Source organism: Lolium rigidum, chromosome 5 (genome assembly GCF_022539505.1).
Source record: "Lolium rigidum isolate FL_2022 chromosome 5, APGP_CSIRO_Lrig_0.1, whole genome shotgun sequence".
Lineage (NCBI taxonomy): Eukaryota > Viridiplantae > Streptophyta > Magnoliopsida > Poales > Poaceae > Lolium > Lolium rigidum.
This window is the reverse complement of record NC_061512.1, coordinates 61,828,636-61,846,484: the sequence shown is the minus strand read 5'-3', so window position 1 is coordinate 61,846,484 and position 17,849 is coordinate 61,828,636. Positions and strand designations below refer to the sequence as shown.

Below are 17,849 nucleotides of genomic sequence, written 5' to 3'. Positions count from 1 at the left end.
ATTCCATGCGTTTACACAAAGAGTTATGACGTCACTTAAAGAAACGGATGGCTTGATTAGAAGTGGATAAAAGGAGCACCCTAGCTCGCGCTCACTTCAGAGTTTTCGGTATCAGAGTCCGTTTATATAGACATCTTGTTTACACCGTAATATAGTTAGATTCCCAGTCTGACATTTGTAGATGTACTATCCCATGTTTCAGAGCCATAGACGTTTGCATTTTGTATGAGCCAAAACACTGCTCGACTATGTGGTGGTGAGGTGTAAACAACTCCCAAAGGACCATGTACAGTCAATCTGTCACCGGTACTCCATCGAATGGTGTTTCGGTTCAGTTTGTCAGCTTGGCATTTTCCCAAGTTTCTGACCAGACGTATTATCCTATCCAGCCATACTTTTCGGTGTACGTTGCTAAGGTTTCGGTTTGGTATGTTTTAGCCAAGTCAGGGAATATGTTTGCTGAGCTAAATAATCACCTACTTAAGTACTTATAGTACTGTTCAGGGAATTGCCAGACTATGTAAACAGATCGATATCCACGCAAAAACAGCTGATGGCTGAAGACAGCACCATTTACAGACACTTGATCAGCAGCAGCACGGTCATGTCACTGCCACTACGCCACGTCCCTTTATTTGCGGCACTTTTGGTGCAGGCACTATCCTAAACCGCCAGGAATAGTAGATTTAGCGGCAGTTTTTCCATTATGCCGCTAATCATGTGTTAATCAAAGGCAATTTAGAAAAAGTGCCGCAGTTGTTTGCCTAATTAGCGGCGGATTAGAAAAGTGCCGCAAATTCTTGGATCAATGCAGGCAGTATTGAAAAGTGCCGCTAAAGCTTTGATAATTCGCGGCAGTATAGATGTAGTGCCGCTAAAGCTTTGATAATTCGCGGCAGTATAGATCTCGTGCCGCTAAATCTTGAACAATTAGCGGCAGTATTAGATGAGACCTGCGCCGAGTGCAGGTGCGAGTCAGATCGTCATGTTCGCGGCCTACCGGCGGAGTACGCATTCCTCGCGACCTCGCCGGCAAGAGATCCGTGGTCGCCATGTCCACGCCGTACCGGTGGACGGCAAGCTCGGGAGGTTAAGACGGTCCCTTCTGGTCCGGTGACAATTCGGCATTGGAAACGGATATATATATTTGCATCAGCTACCTAACAAAGCTAGTACTACTTAGCCGTGTGGCTCGTCCACCGGCTTCTCATCCGGCTGGCCTAGAGTTCGAATGTCGGATGCGGCAGGTTATATTTTTTGTGCGTTATTTTCAAAACTTGAATGTAATATTAGTCCCACCTCGAAAGTTTGAGCGAATTCCAACTGGTTTATAATGGTTTCAGCGTGAGTTGCGCTGTGAAGTTGTAGCGAAGAGAATAAATGAGTTAGAATATTTGCACCATAATAATAATAAGGCGGACGCTACGCGTCGGTCGCCGGATGGAACGGCCAAAAATCGGTCGTTCTCCGCGCCGTACGATCATGATCCGACGTCCGAAATTGACCGCGGTGCGAGATTTGCATTTTGCCCCCCGTTTTTCTGAAACTTAACCCGCGGTCCTTATACTAAGTATTACAACAAAATATCTCACTTCGCTTACAAAAAAAATATACTATTACAACAAAAAATTACAAAAAATATAAACAAAATAGTATTATAAAAAAAATAGTTAAACAACAATTATTTTGCTATAGGTTGGTTTACAACAAAAATTGACAACAATTACAATAAAAAATCAAAAGCTATAACAACAAAAAAACATGTGTTCGTGGCTGTGAACATTTGATTGAAAATAACACATTTTATATATATCAAATTACAACAAAAATCACTAGCTATTTTTACCAAAAATTATTAGCGATTACAACAAAATAATTTATAGCAAAACGTCCAGGTGAACATTACAACATCACTGACATGCTTTCTCTATAACTTTTATATGCATTTGTTACAAAACTAACGAATATATACAACATCTCTACGAAAAAAAAGTGTCCATGACTAAAACAATTACACCAAAAATCACAAATAATTACAATAAAAAAGTCATCCGTTTACAACGTATCAAGAAACACACATTTTCGTAACATATCACTTAGAAAAATCTTACAAAATATGTCGTGTGAGTTTACAACAATTTTTTTATCTAATTGTTACAAATCTGGAAACAATACTGTACATTTCTTAAAAAAAAAGCAATACTCCAGTTGGGCCGAAAACCAGGCCCATAAAGGGCCGCGCGGAGCGAGGGACGACGACCGATCGCTGGCGAGCGATCGGTCGCCGGATCTGAAGCGTTTTCCTAATAATAAATCTAGATCTTGTTCTGAAGGCCCAAATCAGTACCGTATGAAGATAAATGGGCCTCGCGGAAGGCCGTGGGCTGATGATGGCCGCACTCATATCTGGATCCAGTGAAAGCCCAAAAATGCCTCCAGTTTTTTAAGGCATCTTATAAAGTGCCGCAAAAAGAATTGGGTGGCATTTTAAGAAGTGCTACAAATTATAAGTGGCGGCATTATATTAAAGTGCCTTAAAATACCTTTCTCGACGCAATCAGACGCAGCACTTTTATTTGTGCCTTACAAAATATTTAGCGGCACTTTTGTTACTTTTTGAGGCAGTTTTAGGTGCCGTTGATTTCCATACGTGACGTAGTGTGCACTAGGCATCAAACGCCGATCGAGACCAACACATTCATCAACAGCAGCGGTCATAATTATTCCACTCCGCAATATAAGGCTAGTTAACCTCTCAGCATTCTCATCTTGTGGATGAAGCTCTCATCGTCATGTCCGTCAGGATCAGAGATGAGTCTGTCCTTGGCCGTTCCCTTGCCGTGCTTGGCGAAACAGTAGTCAGGCGCCTGCCATTGGGCCTCCTCCGGCACCGCCCCTGGCTCGAAGCTCATCACGTTTGCGATCCGCCCTGCGGATCTCAAAAATGTTAGCGTGCTCTCAATTCGGTTTTGCATCAGGAATGCAGGATGAGGGAGGGTTCATCGATTCACAATTATACCGTACCTGTTGTGTGGAAGACCCATTTGACGGGGCGCCTGGTGGCCACATCCTCGTAGTAGGTGATGAAGTCGGCCTTGGTCCAGACGTGGCAGTCGAACCCGCCTACGGGGGCGCGCCCGACGTAGGCGACGCCGGAGGCGAGCCAGTCGGGGCGCAGGATGCCGACGCCGACCGCGACGGGGCGGCACTCGCGGCGCGCCGGGGTGTAGAAGAAGGAGGTGCCGTTGGTCCACTGGGCGTCGTAGAGCGGCGCGTCGGCGGCGAGCTGGTCGCGGATGATGTGCAGGTTCAGGCCGCGCGGCCAGTCGTACCAGAGGTCGGCGATGGACAGGTTGCCGTGGTAGTCCAGCACCAGCGTCGCGTGGAACTGGTGCGGCCATAGGGTTGGCTTCGGGGCCGCGCCGGCGGCGGCGTGTGCGGCCTGGAGGCAGAGGAGGAACATGGCCAGGAGAGGCGTCATCTTCTTCCCGGTAGCTCTGCCCACCGCTCCCTGGTGATCGGAACAGAACGGTGCTAGCCACAGCATACGCTGCTAACTGATCTGCCTTTGGATACTCCCTCCATTCCAGATCACTTTCCATATAAAGTTTTGGTTAAAGTTAAAATTGGTAATCTTTATAGTAATCTTTTACCAGCTATTAATGATAAATATTGAAATATACAAAATTAAATGTAATTGATGTGATACTATATTTTATTGCGGCATTAATGATACCATTTTGATTTTCTAAATAAATACATACATATATGTATAGTTAGTTAAACTTGGCAAAGATAGATTCTCACTAATCCTTATATGCGGAATAATATGAAATATTGAGAGTAGTTCCGGAGAATTAACAGCTGCAATGGAGAAGGCTATTTTGAAAATATGGAGAAGGCTATCTTGAATGCATACCATATTAGATATTTTTGCGACATATGTTTGGATGAAGTCAATATGGATGGGGGTTGCTTGAGTATAAAGGATACAAGAATCTTCATGAGAAATTTACCGAGAAAATTTTACAAAGAAGCAATTCAAAAACAAATGGATGCTTAAAGAAAGATTATATAGATTGGATGGAGTTGCAAAATGCAACCGAACTAGGTTGGGATCCGCTAATAAAACTATGGACACAGATGATGAATGGTGGGAGACCCAGCTAGTTTTAAGTTTATATGTTTATCACTTGCCTTGTCTATTTGCCCGTTGTGTTATAATTCAAAGTAATTTATTTACTATGTTATTTTCCAGTACAAACATGCAAAGGTTTGAAATGGGCCACCAGCAATTTGGAACAACACAATGTCATGTTTAGGAAGGCTCATGTTACCGGAGAATCAACAGTTGTTCCGGGACAAGAAATAAGAGTGGTGAAGGAAAGTGCGATATTGTTGGATGGTGATGTTGAGGACAGAAAATAACACTAGAAAAAACACGAAGTGGGTGTGGGAGAGAAGGAAAAAAGGGAGCTCCCTTTTCAAGGTGTACAACACTACCTTGAGCAATATAGTTTCAATGGTCGATAGTGGAAGTTCTTGCGGCAAGGATGACTCTTTCCCAACTATGAAGAATTTTTTTTAGTGATGGTTTGAGAGTGGAGTTAGTGAAGGCATTGATTTCATGTTCACACTTCACGAGCTTGCCATGACAACGGAGCATAGAGAGTTGTTGGTAGCTTTTAAAACACATGCATGAAGGTTTGATTATCTCCGGAGGACACATGATGAGTTGATCATGATGAGTTGAACGAGAAGATTTGTGATTTAATATGAGTTGAATGACAATTGGTGATCATTCTAGAACCTATGGACCATTGTGTGTACTATTGGGTGGGAATTTCTTGTAGACTATTTGTGAGCATTCTATAACCTATGCACCATTGTGTGTCCCTTTATTTAAAATTTATTGTAGACTATTCATTAGTGTTTTTATTGATATTTGTTGTAGACTATTCTTGCATGTAGGAGTTTTGACTTGTCTAGTTCAAATAGTGTGCATGGATGGAGATGATAATGCATGTGATGAATAAATTGAAAGGATAAGACATCTTCTTGGAGTGGCGCATGACATGGCTAGATTGGGCTACTATCGTTATATATATTTAAAAATATTTAAATAAGCCAATTACGAGGATTCCACAGCAAATTGGGCTTGGATGGGTACATGAACAACTTGATGATATAAAAATATGCTACAAAATGATTAGAATCCATCCATATGTGTTTGAACAGTTGCACAAGCTCCTAGTAGCTAGTTATGAGTTAGAGTCAACAAGAGACATGTAATCAGTTGAATGTTTGTGTATGTTTTTATGGATGGTTGGAGGACCATAGTCACTTAGACCAAATGAGAACCATTTCAGTCGGTCTCTTGAAACAATTCATAGGAAGTTCAAGATGGTATTGAATTATTTGTACAACTTAGGTAAGGATAACATAAAACCAGTGGATCAAAATTTCATGGATGTGCATCCAAGAATTCATGATCCACTCCTTTGGCCTCATTCAAGGGTTCCATTTGTGTCATAGATGGCCCGCATATTCATGCTCGAGTTCCTAATGAAAAATAAATTAACCACACTGGAATACATGGTTACCTGTCTTCTTCTTACGATATGTGACTTTGATCTCATATTCACGTTTGCAGTTTCCGGATAGCCTAGTTCGAAAGAAGATACACGCATACAGAACCACAACATTATGAAGTATCCAAAAGAGTTTTCAAACCCTCCTGATGGTAATATTCTCTCTCATTATTCACACGAGTTATATAAGAATTGTCCTATTCATGTCTCGTATATATTTTTGTGCGTAGATACATACTATCTAGTTTATTATGGTTATCCAAATATATAGAGGTGATTTACACAAAAATAACCCTTTGTGGGAAAAAAAACGCACGAAATGACCCTCCGACCAAACTATTTCACGCCTCTAACTCTTTTGTGTGGTGCCTTTGCAAAGGGCGACATGATGAGCGCAGATTGCACACCGTTGGGGAACCCCAAAAGGAATGTATGATGAGCACAGTAGCAAGTTTTTCCTTAGTAAGAAACCAAGGTTTAATCAACCAGTAGGAGAAAGGCGTGACTTCTGAAGGTGTTGCAAGCTGACTTGTGGCAGGACGCACTACCGGCGTCAGCAACAACGTGGAACCTGCACACAACACGACCAAAATACATTGCCCCAACTTACAGTGAGGTTGTCAATTACACCGGTTTTGCTGAACACAAAGGATTAAATGTATACTGTGGAAAGAGATATTTGTTTGAAGTGGAATTAAAAAGAACAGTGCTTGCAGTAAGGAAATAGAACAAGATGATTTTATCAGTGTAAAAGAAAGGACCGGGGTCCACAGTTCACTAGAGGTGTCTCTCCATAAAGATAAATAACATGCTGGGTGAACAAATTACAGCTGGGCAGGTGACAGAATAAAGACCATACATGACAAGATGATTAGTATGAGATTCATTCGGACATTGCAACATAATACATAGATTGTAATTCAACTATGTCTATGACTAATAATCCACCTTCCGGTTATCGTCTGAACCCCTTCCAGTATTAAGCAACAGATTATCGCATTAAACAATGTGTGTAAAGTAAACAATAGAATTATCCTTAGAAAAAACATTTTTGTTTTCTCCCTTGTAGCAACAGCATATCTACAATCTTACAAGTTATTGTCACTCTTCCACAAAACTAGAGGCATGAATCCACCATCGAGCATAAATACTCCCTCTTGGAGTCACAAGCATTTATTTGGCCAGAGTATCTACTAGCATTGGAGAGCATGCAAGTTCACAAATAACATATGACAAGTATATAACCGATCTCAACATAGTATTCAATATTCATCGGATCCCAACAAATACAACGTGTAGCATTACATAAAGATGATCTTGATTATGGTAGGCAGCTCACAAGATCTAAACATGAGGCACAAATTGGAGAAGACAACCATCTAGCTACTGCTATGGACCCGTAGTCCAGGGATGAACTACTCACGCATCAGTTCGGAGGAGGGCATTGCGATGTAGGGGCCTCCGGTGATGATCTCCCTCTCCGGCAGGGTGTCGGGAAGAGCTTCAGAACCCTCCCGAGCTAGGGTCGGCGATGGCGGCCACGACGGAAATTTTCGTGGATGGAGTCTTGGGTATTTAAGTTTTTCCGAAGATCGTTAATAAATATGTGGAAGGGCGAGGTAGGTGGACGCCTAGGGGCCCACACCACCCCTTGGTGCGGCCAGACCCTCGGCCGCGCCAAGGCATGGTCTGGCCGCCCTGTGGCGCCTCTTCGTCTCTCCTCCGGACTTCGTCTTCGTTACGGTAAAATAAGATCTTCGGCTTTTGTTTCCTCCCATTCCGAGAATATTTCCTGTACAACTTTTCTGAAATACAAAACAGCAGGAAATAGTGAACTGGCACTGTGGCATCTTGTAAATAGGTTAGTGCCGGAAAATGTATAAAAGTGCAACGAAGTGTAAGCAAAGCATATATAAATTGGTGTAAAACAAGCATGGAGTATCAAAAATTATAGATACGTTTGCAGCGTATCAGCATCTCCAAGCTTAACTCATGCTCGTCCTCAAGTAGGTAAGTGATAACAAAAATAATTTTTGAGATGGCATGAAGCCAACACAATCTTGTTGATCAAGCTATTGTAAAAGCATTGTGAGTTGGGATCAAAGTACTATAAACATAGACATGAAAGATATAATTCTAACAATACAACTTAGCAACTATGTTACAACATGAAAAATAAGTCAAACAAAGGATCATGAATAATTATGCACTAAAAGCAACTGTTTTTTTTATCATAGATAAAACATAGCAAAGTACTACTCAAATTGTCCTTTATGAAGTAGCAAAACATAAATGCCAGGACACCTTTAAAATTCAAAGGGTGACTAGATACAAGTAATTTGAGAACAAGCAATATCATAATCATGAATCAATCAATAATAAATTTTGGGACTATGCACATTATACTCGGAATGACAACTATGCTCTCTTAATTGGTGCATAAAGCAAGAATATGAAGACTCGACACATAAAAGTAAAAGAAAGGTCCTTCGCAGAAGGAAGCAAGATTAACAAGTTTTATAAACCTTCAAAAAAAGTATGTTACTCATTAGCTTTGAGCTCTCATTACCCCTATCATAAGCATCTTGAATGGTTAAAGTTAATGTGAGGGAAAATAGGAGTTATAGGCTTGACAAATCACAAGTTGAAAATGTCGTGCCCCTTGAATACGAGTACCTAAACCTCATACTACTCAACTTAGGTCCCAAATAAGTTCTTGTCATTGTAAGCATACATGTAGTGTATCATTGAGAACGCCAACGGGGTACCTCCTGCCCCATGATATAGGACCATTCCCATACCAAAATGACAAGACAAACATATAATAAGCATCTCAGCAATCCTTTTATTTACTATGAGCATAGCTTTTTATTGAAGATGTTTCACAGAATGCTCACTATGGTTCGTTGTAAATTTCCACCATGAATGATGCATGGCTTAAGTTGGCCGTCCAGGCGTTTCTCTAACACATATACAAACTCCATGAACTTACAAGTTTCCATTTATTTCACACCGCTAGGCATCCATAAACAAAAGAACATGATATCAACTAAATAGGAATAAGTGCAATGTTGAAAGCGTGCCCCATGAAAGCATGATTGTGCTAACTTCCAACTCGTAATTTGCAAACATATAATCTTCATAATATAGTCACAATGGTTCAGGTTTATTAAGTGCAAGAAAGTAAATGTGTCATCAAGTTTGTGAGAGCTTTACTAACTAATTTTCTCATGACAAGATTTAATTTGGAAGATAGATAAAAACATGATGAATATACTTGGAATAGCAATGATGCTAGTAGGTAGATATGGCGGACACTTTTGGCAAACTTTGGTTTTCGGTGGTTGGATGCATGAGTAGAGCTCATACTCACTACAGGCAAAGGCTAGCAAAAGACTTGGAGCAATCAACTAAGAGAGCAATAATGGTCATAATCATGCATAGCGACAAAACATTATTAATCAAAGCATAAAGTGATATTACAAGTTAAAAACTAAATGATCATACAGGATTTAGTTGAATGATTTGTAGTCATAACATGATATAAACAGGTGCCAAGTCAACCCAATAAAGCATCAAAGGAGAATATCACAATATTATGCTTTGTATGATGGAAACAAAACATGATTTTTTCAATGGCACATTTTGCACTCTCAGATATTTGAGACAAGTCATGCTAAAACAATAACTACTAAGCATATGATATGAAATAACATCCAACATGACATGTCAAAGTCTATGCCACAGTCTAGCTAAGCTTCCTTTTGCATCACTATAAGCATGAACCATTTTACTCGTTTCCAACACCAATCAACTTATTTGAAACAACTCTCATAGATGAAAATCAATAAAGACCAGAGAGCTAATCATACCTAAATAAACAAAACTAACAAGCTCTGAACAAAATAATAATGGAAAACAAAGAGCAAAACGCAGTACTAGCAAACTAGAACACTCGCTGAACAATAAGAGCGAAAACTAGAGTATTCTATGCAATTAAAACGGAGTGTGTCATTCTCTAAAACAAATATGTGGGATCCAACCATATGCTACATCAAACAAAACAAAACTAAACTAAAAACAAAAATAAAGACGCTCCAAGAACAACACATAGCATATGAATCAATAAAAATATAGCGTCTAGAAAGATGACCTGATGCTTTGTTGATGAAGAGGGGATGCCTTGGGCATCCCCAAGCTTTGACGCTTGTACCTCTTAGATATTTCTTGGGGTGACATGGGAATCTCAAAGCTTGAGCTTTTGTTCATACTTCATCTCATTACATCATTCTTCTCACCCTACACTTCAAAACTTCCTTCATACAAAACTTCACACAATTCTTATTAGCAGCATTAGTGCAATAAAAATAAAAAATCCACTTGGGTTTAGTTATAACATAAATCAAACATCCATTAAAATATTAGCTACTGTAGCAACCTCTTCAAAAAGCTCTTTCCTCAAAATAACTCAAAAAGAAAGATATTAAGAGGCAAATGCAAATAGTGGCAGAAATCTGTCAAAACAGAACAGTAGGTAAAGATTGATTTTTTCGAAAATCTTTTATTAACGAAAGTTAGATAATAATCTGGGCCATATGCACAAAATTGGAAGCTCAAAATTACATTATGGCTGGGAATACGAATTTTTATGGTGACAGCACAAAATTTGTTTCAGGACAACAACTTCCCCAAATCTTACTTTGTTCCTATAAGAGGCTATTCTTGGCGCAAAAACGAAATAAAAATGATAAGGAGAGGTTATTACAAAGGTAATAACTTCCAATACTCAACAAAAGAAAAATTACAGAAATAAACATGGGTTATCTTCCAAGAGTGCTTTTGTTTAACGCCTTTCAGCTAGGTGCAGAAAAAGAGCTAGCATCAAGTATTTCCAAGAAAAGAAGCATCAAGATCAATGCCCAAAGTATTTCCAACAAGGATTTGTATTTTAACAATATAAGTTTTAGAAGACCCTCTCTCAGCATTTTTAGGTTCACTACTTTCATCAAATGGGTGTTCAGAAACAATCCAACCAAAAATATTTTCCAAAGCTTCATGCATTGCTACAAGTTTGAAAGGTATTGGTATTTTGATTTTCTCCCTTTTTTCAGGTTTGGTTTTGTCTATATTTTCAAGTGTACCAATAACATCTACACATGAGCCTAGCATCTTAAACCGATCAAAGACTTTCCTAGCTTCTATAACAACATCTTTATATTCTTTAAGGAAAGTTTCTAGGATAAAATCTTTCTTCTCATCATCCTCAACTTCATGAAGTTTAAGAAATATTTGCTGCATTATGGGATTGAGGCTAACAAACCTAGCCTCTAACATTTGAACTAAATATGCAGCAGTAGTTTCATACACTTAGGCGCAAGTTCGACCAGGGATTTATCCTCAAGAGAGTGGATTTGGTGACCGTGTGTATACCTAAGCATGCATCCATTACCGTTGGATTTGCTTTAAGATGCTGGCCTCACAAACGGAGGAAAACGGCGTGAAAATGACTAGTGGGAAAATCTATACGGAGGCGCCGCACTTGTCACCCTTACGTGCGGCGGGGCGTACGTATTAGAAAAAGGCATCGCTGCCCCTAATGATCGAGTGCAACAGCTGCCCTCCTTCTATCTCTCATATTTATCTCTTCGTTGCTCTTATCCTCTCTAGAGTCACACCGACCACACAATCCCTTCCTCGCTCTCACAGAGCACGCGGAGGAGCAGCGCGCGCGAAGAGCAGCGTGCGAGGGGGAGACCGCCGCCACCTGCTGCAGCCGCCGAGCACGCGTCGAGGGAGGCCGAGCACCGTGATACGTCTCCGACGTATCGATAATTTCTTATGTTCCATGCCACATTATTGATGATATCTACATGTTTTATACACATTATATGTCGTATTTATGCATTTTCCGGCACTAACCTATTAACGAGATGCCGAAGAGCCGATTCTTGTTTTCTGCTGTTTTTGGTTTCAGAAATCCTACAAAGGAAATATTCTCGGAATTGGACGAAATCAACGCCCGGGGTCCTATTTTTGCACGAAGCTTCCGAAGACCGAGGGGGAAAGGAAGTGGGGCCACGAGGCGCCGACACAACGGGCGGCGCGGCCCAGCCCCCGGCCGCGCGGCCCTGGAGTGTGGGGCCCTCGTGTGGCCCCCCGCGTTGCCCTTCCGCCTACTTAAAGCCTTCGTCGCGAAACCCCCAGTACCGAGAGCCACGATACGGAAAACCTTCCAGAGACGCTAATGTCTACGGGAGCTTCTATTCTTGTAGACAGTGTTGGGCCTCCAAGAGCAGAGGTTTGTAGAATAGCAGCAAGTTTCCCTTAAGTGGATCACCCAAGGTTTATCGATCTCAGGGAGGAAGAGGTCAAAGATATCCCTCTCATGCAACCTCGCAACCACAAAGCAAGAAGTCTCTTGTGTCCCCAACACACCTAATAGGTGCACTAGTTCGGCGAAGAGATAGTGAAATACAGGTGGTATGAATAAGTATGAGCAGTAGCAACGGTGCCGAGAAAATAGCTTGCCGGCGTGTGGTTGATGGTGGTAATATGGTAGCGATAGTAACGCAGCAGTAGTAACGCAGATGAAACGAGTAAACAAGCAGCGATAGCGATATTTAGGAACAAGGCCTAGGGATTAGACTTTCACTAGTGGACACTCTCAACATTGATCACATAACAGAATAGATAAATGCATACTCTACACTCTTGTTGGATGATGAACACATTGCGTAGGATTACACGAACCCTCAATGCCGGAGTTAACAAGCTCCACAATTCAATGTTCATATTTAAATAACCTTAGAGTGCAAGAAAGATCAACACGACTAAACCAAGTACTAACACAGCATGCACACTCGTCACCTTCACACTATGTAGGAGGAATAGATCACATCAATACTATCATAGCAATATTTAACTTCACAATCTACAAGAGATCATGATCATAGCATACGCCAAGTACTAACACGGATGCACACACTGTCACCATTACACCATGCAGGAGGATTAAACTACTTTAATAACATCACTAGAGTAGCACATAGATAAATTGTGATACAAAACACATTGCAATCATAAAGAGATATAAATAAGCACTTCACTACGCCATTCATAACGGTGAGTAAGTATTCCGTGAAATATAGCCTAAGAGACCCACACGGTGCACACACTCGTCACCTTTACACACGTGGGACAAGGAGTCTCCGGAGATCACATAAGTAAAACTCACTTGACTAGCACAATGACATCTAGATTACAAGCATCATCATATGAATCTCAATCATGTAAGGCAGCTCATGAGATTATTGTATTGAAGTACATAGGAGAGAGATGAACCACATAGCTACCGGTACAGCCCCGAGCCTCGATGGAGAACTACTCCCTCCTCATGGGAGCAGCGAGCGGTGATGAAGATGGCGGTGGAGATGGCAGCGGTGTCGATGGAGAAGCCTTCCGGGGGCACTTCCCCGCTCCGGCAGGGTGCCGGAACAGAGACTCCTGTCCCCCAGATCTTGGCTTCGCGATGGCGGCGTCTCTGGAAGGTTTCTGTGGGTTTCGTCCTCTGTAATAGGGTTTTCGCGACGGAGGCTTTAAATAGGCGGAAGGGCAGCCTCGGAGGGGGCACGGGGCCACCACACCATAGGGCGGCGCGGCCCCCTCCGGCCGCGCCGGGGTGTGGTGTGGGGCCCCCGGGGCTTCCCTCCGGCGGCTCTCGGGTGTTCGGAAGGCTCCGGGAAAAATAGGACCACGGGTCTTGATTTCGTCCAATTCCGAGAATATTTCGTTACTAGGATTTCGAAACCAAAAACAGCGAGAAAACGAAGCAATCGGCTCTTCGGCATCTTGTTAATAGGTTAGTTCCAGAAAATGCACGAATATGACATAAAGTGTGCATAAAACATGTAGGTATCATCAATAATATGGCATGGAACATAAGAAATTATCGATACGTCGGAGACGTATCAAGCATCCCCAAGCTTAGTTCTGCTCGTCCCGAGCGAGTAAAACGATAACAAAGATAATTTCTGAAGTGACATGCCATCATAACCTTGATCATACTATTTGTAAACATATGTAGTGGATGCAGCGATCAAAACAATGGTAATGACATGAGTAAACAAGTGAATCATAAAGCAAAGACTTTTCATGAATAGTACTTCAAGACAAGTATCAATAAGTCTTGCATAAGAGTTAACTCATAAAGCAATAATTCAAAGTAGAGGTATTGAAGCAACACAAAGGAAGATGAAGTTTCAGCGGTTGTTTTCAACTTATAACATGTATATCTCATGGATATTGTCAACATAGAGTAATATAACAAGTACAATATGCAAGTATGTAAGAATCAATGCACAGTTCACACAAGTGTTTGCTTCTTGAGGTGGAGAGAGATAGGTGAACTGACTCAACATAAAAGTAAAAAGAATGGTCCTTCAAAGAGGAAAGCATCGATTGCTATATTTGTGCTAGAGCTTTTATTTTGAAAACATGAAACAATTTTGTCAACGGTAGTAATAAAGCATATGAGTTATGTAAATTATATCCTACAAGTTGCAAGCCTCATGCATAGTATACTAATAGTGCCCGCACCTTGTCCTAATTAGCTTGGACTACCGGATCATTGCAATGCACATGTTTTAACCAAGTGTCACAATGGGGTACCTCCATGCCGCCTTGTACAAAGGTCTAAGGAGAAAGCTCGCATTTTGGATTTCTCGCTTTTGATTATTCTCAACTTAGACATCCATACCGGGACAACATGGACAACGAGATAATGGACTCCTCTTTAATGCATAAGCATGTGGCAACAATTATTATTCTCATATGAGATTGAGGATATATGTCCAAAACTGAAACTTCCACCATGAATCATGGCTTTAGTTAGCGGCCCAATGTTCTTCTCTAACAATATGCATGCTCCAACCATTAAGGTGGTAGATCTCTCTTACTTCAGACAATACGGACATGCATAGCAACTCACATGATATTCAACAAAGAATAGTTGATGGCGTCCCGAGAAGCATGGTTATCGCACAACAAGCAACTTAATAAGAGATAAAGTGCATAAGTACATATTCAATACCACAATAGTTTTTAAGCTATTTGTCCCATGAGCTATATATTGCAAAGGTGAATGATGGAATTTTAAAGGTAGCACTCAAGCAATTTACTTTGGAATGGCGGATAAATACCATGTAGTAGGTAGGTATGGTGGACACAAATGGCATAGTGGTTGGCTCAAGGATTTTGGATGCATGAGAAGTATTCCCTCTCGATACAAGGTTTAGGCTAGCAAGGTTATTTGAAACAAACACAAGGATGAACGGTGCAGCAAAACTCACATAAAAGACATATTGTAAACATTATAAGACTCTACACCGTCTTCCCTGTTGTTCAAAACTCAATACTAGATATTATCTAGACTCTAGAGAAACCAAATATGCAAACCAAATTAGCAAGCTCTAAGTGTTTCTTCATTAATGGGTGCAAAGTATATGATGCAAGAGCTTAAACATGAGCACAACAATTGCCAAGTATCAAATTATCCAAGACATTTTAGAGTTACTACATGTAGCATTTTCCAATTCCAACCATATAACAATTTAACGAAGAAGAAACTTCGCCATGAATACTATGAGTAGAGCCTAAGGACATATTTGTCCATATGCTACGAGAGGAGCGTGTCTCTCTCCCACAAAGTGAATGCTAGGATCCATTTTATTCAAACAAAACAAAAACAAAAACAAACCGACGCTCCAAGCAAAGTGCATAAGATGTGACGGAATAAAAATATAGTTTCGGGGGAGGAACCCGATAATGTTGTCGATGAAGAAGGGGATGCCTTGGGCATCCCCAAGCTTAGACGCTTGAATCTTCTTAAAATATGCAGGGGTGAACCACCGGGGCATCCCCAAGCTTAGAGCTTTCACTCTCCTTGATCATAGTATATCATCCTCCTCTCTTGACCCTTGAAAACTTCCTCCACACCAAACTCGAAACAACTCATTAGAGGGTTAGTGCACAATAAAAATTAACATGTTCAGAGGTGACACAATCATTCTTAACACTTCTGGACATTGCATAAAGCTACTTGGACATTAATGGATCAAAGAAATTCATCCAACATAGCAAAAGAGGCAATGCGAAATAAAAGGCAGAATCTGTCAAAACAGAACAGTTCGTAAAGATGGATTTTATTAGGGCACCAGACTTGCTCAAATGAAAATGCTCAAATTGAATGAAAGTTGCGTAAATATCTGAGGATCACTCACGTAAATTGGCTTAATTTTCTGAGTTACCTACAGAGAATTAGACCCAGATTCGTGACAACAAAGAAATCTGTTTCTGCGCAGTAATCCAAATCTAGTATTTACTTTACTATCAAAGACTTTACTTGGCACAACAAAACATAAAACTAAGATAAGGAGAGGTTGCTACAGTAGTAAACAACTTCCAAGACACAAATATAAAACAAAGTACTGTAGCAAAATAACACATGGGTTATCTCCCAAGAAGTTCTTTCTTTTTAGCCATTAAGATGGGCTCAGCAGTTTTAATGATGCACTCGCAAGAAATAGTATTTGAAGCAAAAGAGAGCATCAAGAGGCAAATTCAAAACACATTTAAGTCTAACATGCTTCCTATGCATAGGAATCTTGTAAATAAACAATTTCATGAAGAGAAAAGTAACAAGCATAGGAAGATAAAACAAGTGTAGCTTCAAAAATTTCAGCACATAGAGAGGCATTTTAGTAACATGAAAATTTCTACAACCATATTTTCCTCTCTCATAATAACTTTCAGTAGCATCATGAGCAAACTCAACAATATAACTATCACATAAAGCATTCTTATCATGAGTCTCATGCATAAAATTTTTACTCTCCACATAGGCATAATCAATTTTGTTAGTTGTAGTGGGAGCAAATTCAACAAAGTAGCTATCATCATTATTCTCATCATCAAATATAGGAGGCATATTGTAATCATAATCAAATTTATCCTCCATAACAGGCGGTACTAAAAGACTACTATCATTATAATCATCATAAATAGGAGGCAAAGCATCATCAAAGTAAATTTTCTCCTCAATGCTTGGGGGACTAAAAAGATCATGCTCATCAAAACCAGCCTCCCCAAGCTTAGAACTTTCTATATCATTATCAACAATGGTGTTCAAAGCGTTCATACTAATATTACTACCGAGCATGCAAATAAGATTCCATAGGTTTTTTAATTTTCGTATCAAACAATCCATGTTTTAAATCAGGAAATAGAATAAGAAGCTCATTGTTGTCCATTATGCCAAACTAGTGTAAACAAGAAACAAAAAGATGCAATTGCGGGATCTAAAGGAAATAGCTTCGAGCACAAACACAATGGTGCCGGAAAAGTACTGTTACTCGGAACCGGAGTATGAGTGCCTTTTTACCTTTCCTCCCCGGCAACGGCGCCAGAAAAGTGCTTGATGTCTACGGGAGCTTCTATTCTTGCAGACAGTGTTGGGCCTCCAAGAGCAGAGGTTTGTAGAACAGCAGCAAGTTTCCCTTAAGTGGATCACCAAAGGTTTATCGATCTCAGGGAGGAAGAGGTCAAAGATATCCCTCTCATGCAACCCTGCAACCACAAAGCAAGAAGTCTCTTGTGTCCCCAACACACCTAATAGGTGCACTAGTTCGGCGAAGAGATAGTGAAATACGGGTGGTATGAATAAGTATGAGCAGTAGCAACGGTGCCGAGAAAATAGCTTGCCGGCGTGTGGTTGATGGTGGTAATATGGTAGCGATAGTAACGCAGCAGTAGTAACGCAGTAAAACAAGTAAACAAGCAGCGATAGCGTATTTAGGAACAAGGCCTAGGGATTAGACTTTCACTAGTGGACACTCTCAACATTGATCACATAACGAGAATAGATAAATGCATACTCTACACTCTTGTTGGATGATGAACACATTGCGTAGGATTACACGAACCCTCAATGCTGGAGTTAACAAGCTCCACAATTCAATGTTCATATTTAAATAACCTTAGAGTGCAAGAAAGATCAACACGACTAAACCAAGTACTAACACAAGCATGCACACTTGTCACCTTCACACTATGTAGGAGGAATAGATCACATCAATACTATCATAGCAATAGTTAACTTCACAATCTACAAGAGATCATGATCATAGCATACGCCAAGTACTAACACGGATGCACACACTTGTCACCATTACACCGTGCGGGAGGAATAAACTACTTTAATAA

At 40.6% G+C, this 17,849-nt stretch overlaps 1 protein-coding gene across 1 annotated transcript; it reads right to left on the bottom strand.

Moving 5' to 3' along the window:
* Nucleotides 1-558: 558 nt before the first annotated feature.
* Nucleotides 559-3,548, bottom strand: LOC124658045 (uncharacterized protein At4g14100-like). The gene is made up of 3 exons (XM_047196491.1): nucleotides 3,025-3,548; nucleotides 2,665-2,929; nucleotides 559-612 (listed from the first exon to the last, which is right to left on the bottom strand). Exons 1-2 carry the CDS (start codon nucleotides 3,545-3,547, stop codon nucleotides 2,748-2,750), a joined length of 705 nt encoding a protein of 234 aa, XP_047052447.1. The 5' UTR covers nucleotide 3,548; the 3' UTR covers nucleotides 559-612; nucleotides 2,665-2,747.
* Nucleotides 3,549-17,849: the final 14,301 nt, after the last annotated feature.